Source organism: Lagenorhynchus albirostris, chromosome 6 (assembly GCF_949774975.1).
Source record: "Lagenorhynchus albirostris chromosome 6, mLagAlb1.1, whole genome shotgun sequence".
Classification (NCBI taxonomy): Eukaryota; Metazoa; Chordata; class Mammalia; order Artiodactyla; family Delphinidae; genus Lagenorhynchus; species Lagenorhynchus albirostris.
The window spans coordinates 21986132-21995948 of record NC_083100.1 but is presented as its reverse complement, the minus strand read 5'-3'; the positions used below and the strand labels follow the sequence as shown (position 1 = coordinate 21995948).

Here is a 9817-nt window from a genome sequence, read left to right as displayed (position 1 = left end):
ACTACTTTTATCTGACTTTGCTTGAATTGCCAGTTTCTTGCCTGAATCCAGATTGGTCTTTTAATTATGCCTTTTCAGTCTGGCCTGCTTAAGACAATTCTCAGGAACAACAGTAACATGAGTCAGTAAAAACTGTAAAAGATCTTTAGAAATCCTTGTGTTTGAATGATTTTGCTGAGAAATAGTAAAAAAGAAAGTTTTACCGTTTTGCCTTGTGATGCCAAAACATAAAAGGCCATTGAAATTTAATTTGTTCTGATTATCTGCATGTAGTTACTGACTCACTATTGAAAGAGTTTCATTTGTAAATTTAATATATTGCTTTTGAGAATCTAGCAGACATTCTGGAAAAAGTGGTGCTTTTTAACATCTTAAATGTGGAACTTGCAGATTTTACATTCAGTGTGAAAGTTTTTGATGGGCTCACTGTCCATTTAATTAATACAGTCCAACTGGATTTACTTAAACTCATGTTGGGGAAAATCATTTTAGGTTTGTCTCTAGATAAGTGGTTTGAAGCAAAGTCAGTCTCAACCCAAAGGTGTTCTTTCATTATGTTTTTAAATGTAAAGACCTTTCAGTAGGATGGAGCTGAGGTGCAGACTTTCACAAGTTCAGTACCTGGGCTTCCTCTTCACATTAAAGATGGAGGCAGGAGCCCGCTTTCTCTTTGGTGTGTGTCTGCAGTGGGGCTTCCCCTTAACACCGTGCGTGAATTTGTATTGGGTCATATTCTCTCTCCATGAACAATGATGACCCACGTATGTGGAACAGTCATTTAATATTCTTCCTGTGATTCTTCCTTTTTTCCACATGGACAGAGTAGCTCTCTTGGTACCTACTGGCTTGACAAAGCTGAGAGTTTAGTGATGTTAACAGAAGTCTGGGCTGTGAGTCTGTGTCCTGCTAAGGAAAACTCCTCTGAGCTGGAGTCCTGTCAAATTAGACAGTGGAACCTCTCCCGGGGTGGGATAGGGAGGGTGGGAGGGAGACGCAAGAGCGAGGGGATATGGGGATATATGTATATGTATGGCTGATTCACTTTGTTATACAGCAGAAACTAATGCACCACTGTAAAGCAATTATACTCCAATAAAGATGTTAAAAAAAAAAAAACCTCTCCCTAATGAGATGCTAAATGGCAAGGAATTTTATAAACTAAATCCATTCCAACATGAGTTTTGTTTTTTGGTTTTTTTTTAAAAACCAATGAACCCTGAGGAAATCTCTTTCTGTATTTAGTCTTAATATTTATTGCCAGGTATTTATTGATATTCTGTTACAGTGGTGTATAAACAAGTGTTTTCCATGCCTTGTATATTATGAATGACTAATCTTTTACTAATTAATAATTGACTGTTTCCAGTGCTGCTATTCTACTATTTTGGATATGACAGACTTAATCTCAAAGTTTTGGATTTGTTGGTTCCCCAAAGTTAAATTGAAAAATAAAAGGGCCTTTGTAGACCAGGACTGCACACAGTTTGTTCATCTGGGGCACTCCAGGGTCAGCTGGCATTTAAACAAGTTGGATTGACGTTATTATACCGCAGCGTTTCCTTAAGACAGAACCCCTCTATGCCATGCGATTTAAGTAGTTTTTTGGTGGTTTTTTGTTTTGTTTTGTTTTGTTTGGCTTTACTGTGCAGCATGCAGGATCTTAGTTCCCCGACCAGGGATCAAACCTGCTCTCCGTGAAGTGGAAGTGAGGAGTCCTAACCACTGGACCACCAGGGGATTCCCGATTTAAGTAGTTTTAACATCTCAGTCATCTTTTTATTTTCCTTGCAGGTAATCGCTTCGAATAGATGTTTATTTAATGAAGGACGGAAAGGAAGTGGGAGGGAGGAAAGAATTATAATGGTTAGAAAAGAACAATGAAAAGGTTGTTTCCATTATACTTCTGAAGAGCTAGCTAGCAAGTTAAGTATCTGAATCCACCTAAATCTGGTAAAGCGGAAAATATAAAGTTATCTCCATTACTGAAGAGATAAAATGACGAGACTGAATCTGGGTTTGGGGAGGGACAGACTTAGAAAAGCTTGTACATAAATCACCAAAATTTAGAGAGCCGTGCCCATCATGGGTTTTCCAATGTTTGCTGAATAGCAAAGAAAAAACATTCAGGAAGATTCTTATTTCCCCCCAAATTTCTGTATGTAAAAAAGAAGCCATGATGTTCAAGTTGTGGAATGTAAATCTTTTATTAAACAGTTGTCTTTCCACAGTAGTAAAGCTTTGGCATGTACAGTATAAAAAATAATCACCAACCATAATTAGACCAAATTCCTCTTATTAACTGCATACTAAGTGTCTTCAATACAATTTTTTCCATATAAAAATACAGGGAAAAGTTGATAAATAACAGGTAAGAGAAAGATTTCTAGGCAATACTAGAATCATTTGGAAATAGTGAGTACTGTGGATATTTCAAATATCACAGCAACAGGGACATGCTCTTCCTACAATATTGTGGGCCAGATAGTTAAGTGGAAGCAGAAGTGATTGGGTAACTTCCCTATTGAGAATTTTGGTAATATCATTTCAAGACATTTTGTATCTTGGTTGGTGCATGTGCTTCCCTATTGATCCCAATCCAAATCACAAGTTAGAAACATTTCATTTAAAATACTGAGCAGTATTGAATACTTCGGAGAGCTGGCAACATACTGCCCCATTTATGAGAAAAGTCTAAAAACACTCCCAGGGTGATGGTTGGAGAAGCTGTGAATTGAGCTGAAGCTGGAGAAGTTACTCCAGAGCAGAGGGCTTAAGAAAGAAACAAACTAAGCTGGGGTCTGCTAGCATCACTCCAGTTTGGATGGACCTTGACAGAGATCCGTGCTTGTTTCTCTGGGTTGGAAATATTACTCTCGGGAATCTTCTCTGTCAGCCTGTACATCTAAAGGCATGAAGCACTCAATTGGGCAGTTGACATTCTGTTAAAAAAGAAGAAGAAAAATTAACAGCAATGCTGTAAAGGCTACAGAGGAAAAAAGGGGAGGGTGGCTACTCTGATAATTACTTATGCATAGGAACATATGTCTAGCTTTAAGAGCTTAGCTATATATTGGGCAATGGGAGATGCTCAAGAGAACCCAAATTATGTTACAGGATACAATATTCTTTCTACTCTTAAGTCTTTTAAAAGTTTTTTAAAATTGGTTCATTCAGAAGAAAGGTACCTACAGAAAGAGGCTCCCTGCTATGTGCCTAATTGCATTTAGGGGAGAAACACGCAGGGTGCAAATGCACTTACAGTATTTGTTCTCTGATGGTATCTCTGCGAATACTGGTTGTAGGAGTGGCCAGTTGAGCCTTCGTGACCAGGTTCAGCCCCTGGTCTGCGGCAGTTGTCACAGCGCCAGCCCTGAGAGAGCAGAGGCATGAAGTCGGATGGGGTTTATGACAACGCAAGAACATCGCAACTTAGAGCTTGTGTCGAAGAATTTCACCTCTTACGAGTCGGCAAAATATACGCAGTTAGTCACAGAGGAAGCTTTGAGGATGATTTCATGCACTTATAACTTGCAGAATACATGTTGGCTGATAACGCATGTTTTATAGCTGCCTCTATTGATGCTTTTCCTTTTTCCTGAAATGTCTTACAAACCCCACCCATCTGCTAAGGCTGATTCCAGTCCTGACTTCCTTAATAAGCTTTCCACACTACATGATGGAGGAGGTTTTCCTGGAATCCTAGAGCTTTTAAAAGGAACGTGAGATGACATGGACAGACACCCTCATTTTATAGGTAAGGGAAAGGAGACCCACAGGAATGACTGACTGGGGGGCGGGGAAGTCACACAGTGACCTGTGAGTGGAGTGGGACTGCCACCCAGCTGGGTGACTCCTGGTCATGTCCTTTCTACTGAGAGATCCTGGGACTTTCCAGTCATGTGAGCCTTCTTTTGCCTAAATTAACCTGAGTTGGGCTTTTCTCTTATAGCCAGAAGAACCCAAAGTAATACAATCACTTTCTTTCTTATATTGTCAGTGAAATATTTCAGACATATTTGTCCATTTAAAAGCATATTCCCCATAATACCTAAGACAGTACGGGTAAATACCTACTTTTATTTATAAGAATCAGTGAATCTTGCTTTCATATAAACACGTGACAGTTCCCACTCCTGTCTAAAGTGTTTCATTTCGCACTTCGCTTTAGAACAGAACAGGTATCACACGTTAAAGGTTTCATGTACGTAAATCATGAGGCAGAGAGGCTGAAGTGAGACCAAAACCGACTTCTCAACAAATTCACTTTCCATCACACTTTTCTACACTGAGCACATGACCAGAGATGACTGAGTTCTGTGATCACGGTCTTTATATATGTTAAAGAGAGACAGAGAGAGAGAGAGACTTTCCCCACCCAACCACAAGTGGTGGAATAAGCTCAGAGTAGCTTCCAGGGGCTGCCCTCAGCCAGACCCCTGAAGACCCTTCTCTGCTGCCAGTTCAATCTTCCTAAAAACCGTCTTCCATCATGTTCCCTTTCTCTTGGGCACCTGCAACTGGCTAATGCCAAAGGCATCGACCAGTGAGCCTTACCCGGGAGTAGGGAGCATGCTCTTCAAGGACCAGAATTTGAAAAGCTGTTGGGGAGGGTATGTTTTCATTGAAAACAAAGGAATGTTATGTTTCATTGCTTTCATTTGAGTTATAAGGCATTTTATTTTGTAATTTCAAAGATTAGAGGAAAGCACAGCACTTTTCTGTTATATTGAAGTAGGACACAGATTAGAAATGGTTGAGAAGTACTGGCATGAATAATGGACTTCCGAGGCCCTCCATAAGTGGCCCCCACTTCTTCCCATTTAATGTCTTCCCACTAGACAGCAGGCAGAGGGTTGTTTCACTGGAGCCCACATGTGCCAGCTCCTTCCCATTCCAAGGGCCTGTGCTCGCCCTGCTCTCTCTGCTCCCCCCATCCCTCAACCAGACTGTAACCATCCTAAACCCCAGCCAGCGGACTATGCTGGTGGCGCAGTGGTTAAGAATCCACCTGCCAATGCAGGGGACATGGGTTCGAGCCCTGGTCTGGGAAGTCCCACATGCCACGGAGCAACTAATCCCCTGTGCCACAACTACTGAGCCTGCACTCTAGAGCCCACAAGCCACAACTACTGAGCCCAAGTGCCACAACTACTGAAGCTCGTGCACCTAGAGCCCGTGCTCTGCAACAAGAGAAGCCACTGCAGTGAGAAGCCGCACCGCAATGAAGAGTAGCCCCCGCTCGCCACAACTAGAGAAAGCCCACATGCAGCAACGAAGACCCAACGCAGCCAAAAATAAATAAATAAATAATTTTTACCAAAAAAAACCCCAAAACCCAGCCAGTTCATTCTTCTCTTTTCCACCAAACCTTTCCTGCTGACATCAGCCTACATGGGAACTGGGTTTGTCAGATCCACTCAGAACCTGACTTAATTAGCTGGACTTTCAGTGTATGCTAATTTAATGTCTCCAGCTATATCATTAAGAGCCAGGACCATTTCTCACTCCCTCTGTGTGTCCCATATTCCTGAGCATAGCACTAGACCTATGGCAGGAATCTATTTGGGGATTGAGAGAGGGTACAAAGAAGTGGTATTTTCTTAGATCTGGGTATTCAAAATATTTAACAGCAGTATCACAGGGGCACCTGCCCAACAGAATGGAGCAAGAAGCCCAGTGCTACCCAGCGTTTAACACTTCAGTTGCTGAAGAACAGAGGCAGTCTGAGAATAGTAGGTATGGGGGAGGGGGCTAAGGCTGCCACAAAGGGGGAGAACTGGAAAGGGGTAGTCAGTAGCGTTATGTTCCAACAGGAGCTGAAGTATTTCCCCATTTCATAAGGTGCACTACCACACCTGTGTGCACAGCCCACAGGCAGCATAACTCTTAATCGTCCGTACAGGAACCTCCCCCCGTTGTCTAAATTGCACAGAGCCTGGCCTATCTGGTCTTACCCGCTGGCCTCCAAAGCACGTGCAGGAGCAAATGGCACCAAGATACTCTTTCTGCCACTGTTCTCCCACGTGGTACGTCTTCCCATCGTCGTAACACGTTGCCTCATCTACGTGGACACACAAATCATAAGCGCGTGTAAGACTGAGAACAATAATACAGACTTGACCCCTCTACGGGGGTGGGTTTGTTTCTCTCCTAAATTTGTCATCACAGCCTACGTGCCACGTGTTAATGGGAATCATCCGTAAGAGAGGTACTGCTGTATAGGTCTTAGGGCAGCGTTTCCAAAGACTAGATCTAATAAACTGGAAACGGTTCAATGCAGAGATAGAGATCATATTTTAAAAGTTGAATCTAAAGACCCGTAAGCCTTTCTTGTTACATTTCACTGCAGATTATGGTCAAAATACTCAGGTCGGAAAAGTGCTAAAGTGCCCTATAACAACACTAAATTATGGCTCGTTTTTGAAGCTTGTCTCTGCTGTCCCAAATCAAAAGATTAACAAACCCACCATTCACTCCTCAAGAAGACCTAAAGTCTCCAATCATTTCTGGGGATGAGAGTTACAGCTCAGTAATGAAGGTGGGAGCGCTCAAGAAGGCACTAAAAGTGATCTGTGGCAACGTACGGGGATCACACTTGAATTCTCCTTTTCCATTTCCAAGACACGTGCAGCTCATCATCTGGCCACTTTCTCCCTGACGATCCCACTTCTCTCCAATCTTGTAGTTCACACCATTATCATGGCACCATTCTGGGGGGTGGGGAAGATCAGAGGCAAGGAGTTATTGGCGTGTTCTGACTCACAAGATGGTGAGCGTACTGGGACATGTCACCAGATTTTCAAAGCCAGGTATCTGGGAAGTGGCAAGGAAAGATGAAGGTCATGATCCCTCTGACAAACCACTTTTTTGGTTGGATTTGAAAATATTATCTTTACCACTTAACATTTTCTCAGATATTTTAAGATCCAGTCTATTCCATCATAATCATTTCACAAGAATAGTCAATGACCTTCATTTGAATTCTCCCTATTAAGGTTTAAAATTGGGAAGGCTAAAAATAGTTAATAGATGAAAAGTCACTTTTGGATTTGCAGAGATCCTGGATACAAAGTTCAATTAACCAAAAAGCAAAGATCAGCTGGTTTCTACACACTACGACCTGTTTCTTGTAAATGGGGAAAGTGAAAGAATAAACCTATGTATCAAAACAAAAACAAAATGATAAATCAATGGTTATCATTCCTACAAATAAGACTGGTTCTAAGGAATATCTAAGATTCACAGTTATATATCTTTAACTACCATACATAAAAGATGACTTTTTAATCTTCAAAGTTTATACTAAAACAAAACAAACTTTGGAAGTTTATATAATACACACAACTTCTGTTTTGTCAACAAGTCAGTCATTCCTAAAACTTTAAAAAAGTTAGTCAATCATTATGACATCTAAGTGAAGAATATGTAAGTTGAGCGAAAGAATCACATAAATCAACTTACAGCTCTGCTCCCACAGTTGCGCCTAAGTACTTACATAGGTAATAAATATACAGACTTAAAAATAGCTCAGTTTCAGAAATTTAAAACCCCTAATTGATGCCAAATGTTAAAACTTCCAACTCCTAAACAGCATAGGACACTTCTTCCTATTTTCAGATGGTCAAGCACAGTAGTCTGCATTGAAAAAATTAGGTGTGTTTATATTTCAGTCTGAATTAAACCAATTCGTGTATACAAGTTAAGTAAGTAAAGTACTCTTAAGATCGTTTAAAAATCATTATGTCATATTTCACCCAGTACAATTCCTGGATATGTCTATAGGAGGCTTGTTAGAAGGCATAATGATTAACACCTATGAAAATGAACCAATTTTCAATAATAATCACATCCTCTAAAAACAAAGCAGAACCAAAGGATTTAAAAATTCTAATACTAAACCTCAAAGCATGATAAGTCATTCCTAGGGTTATTTTAACTAAAAAATAATTTTAAATAATAAAATCCTTTTATACTTTGAAAATCAAATATTTTTCAATTGAAGTTGATTCTTAATTATCTACAAATGGATTATCTGTACTCTCCACATTACTTGGCAAGATTCAAGCTACCCAATGTGTGTATGTGTGATATGAGTGTGTATGTGAGATATGAAAGAGTATGTGTGTGTGGGTGTGAGTGTGTATATATACTATGATATATGTATATTTGGTTTGTGTTGAAAGAGGTAGAATATTTGTAAGTATAAATGTTCATCTCTGAGCTCACTCAACACTACAGATTAAAAGAGACTTGAGGTTCCGTTGTGTCTCTGATACCCTTCATTAGACCTGGCTCCAAAGAGTTTGACTTTATTCATTTCACAAAAAAATTTTTTAAATCGTATCACCGTCGCAAATTTATTTTTAATTAATAGTCATATTGAAATACAACCCTTGAGATGAAGCAATACTCAACAAGTAAAATTTCCCATCATTTTTATATGATGCAAAATGTTACTTTGAGTCAAGCAGTCTCTACTCGTTTGCTTCATGTTTGGAAGAGGTCGCATCTGCCAAACATGCTTCCTCCTTTGGCGCATTGTGAGAGTGCATGGAACTGCAAGAGGTGGACAAAGCAAGCTACTCACTAGATGAATCACATCTGAAATGACCACTGCCAAAGCCTAAGCACTGGCATGAGAGTTTAAAGCCAGATTCAGACAATCGCTCCCACTCCTCTCCAATGGCATAATGGGAAACCGTGTAGGGGTCGAAGCACGAGTCATCCGTGGGTTGGTTTAGGCCTTGGTCAACTACATGAAGAAAAGGAGAAAAAGGCAAAAAAAAAAAGAAAAAGACATCTTATTATGGTTTTGGACCATAAGAAGAGAACTGAATTATTGTATATAATGACTTATTCGAAAACAAAAATCCCGGTAGCACTAAAAAGCACTCATCTGTTCTATCAGTGCATCAACTGCTCTAATAAACAATGCTTAGATTTTGCTAGTGAACACTTGCCACAAGCCTCTTAAAAGGAACCCATCTTTCACTTTTGCCCTCAGTTCTAAAAAAAAATCATTTCTAGTAAATCTAGTCTATATAACATGGAACAGATCATGAGGCAATTAAGAATTTCAGTGGTATGCGAAGGCTGGAAATTCCTCTCCATCAGTACCTGAGTGACCCTAAGCTAGTTATTTAACATTTCTCTGCCTTATTTCCCTCCTCTGTAATGTGGGGATAAAAATAAAAATATCTCTACCTACTCAGGATCTTGTGAAGATTACATGAGATCATGAATTCAAAGCACTGGCCTATTACCAACACTTAGAAAGTGCTCGCCAAATAAAGAATAATTATTAGAGGGCATCTTTTGCTTTTAATGCAAAAGGTGTCACAGTTTTATATACCATTAAAATGTGATCGCATTTATTTTATTGCATTTTTTTTGTATAATTGTGCAAAAAGCCTAGATTTTGTACAGTCTTTTCATAATGGTCAGACTGCTTTACTCTATCAATAAAACCAACTGTTCCAAATAAGAGAAAGTAATGGGATATCGATGGCTTAGAAATTAAGTAATGGAATCTCTTCATGTTGCTTAGATCTGGTCTTTATGTTTTGGGAAAGCTTATTTTAAAATAATCCATGCAAACAAAGCATGCTTCAAATTATTCTCTAAAAATCAAGTTAACTTCTGTGACTTTGAATCCCACTGTGTATATTTTTTTTCACAGTGCAAAAATCAAAAGCTCAAAAGCAATAGATATTTGAAGTGTCTAATATTTTGAAAGGCATCACAGTGGAAGAAAATAGAGTTTTGTTGAAACTAAGATGTCTGAAATGTCTCAAAGCTGGGAGAACCTGGCTAGAAT

General features: G+C 39.6%; 1 protein-coding gene across 7 annotated transcripts in view; it reads right to left on the bottom strand.

Moving 5' to 3' along the window:
* Positions 1–2179: 2179 nt before the first annotated feature.
* FN1 (fibronectin 1) overlaps positions 2180–9817 on the bottom strand; it is a 69164-nt gene continuing 61526 nt past the window's right edge. For all 7 annotated transcript variants that reach the window (XM_060152163.1, XM_060152169.1, XM_060152168.1 and 4 more), the window contains 5 exons: positions 8588–8752; positions 6585–6710; positions 5955–6061; positions 3260–3370; positions 2180–2939 (listed from right to left, as the gene is read on the bottom strand). In XM_060152163.1, coding sequence (XP_060008146.1) covers positions 2868–2939; positions 3260–3370; positions 5955–6061; positions 6585–6710; positions 8588–8752 — 581 coding nt within the window. In that variant the 3' untranslated portion in view covers positions 2180–2867. The remainder of the gene's footprint in view (positions 2940–3259; positions 3371–5954; positions 6062–6584; positions 6711–8587; positions 8753–9817) is intronic.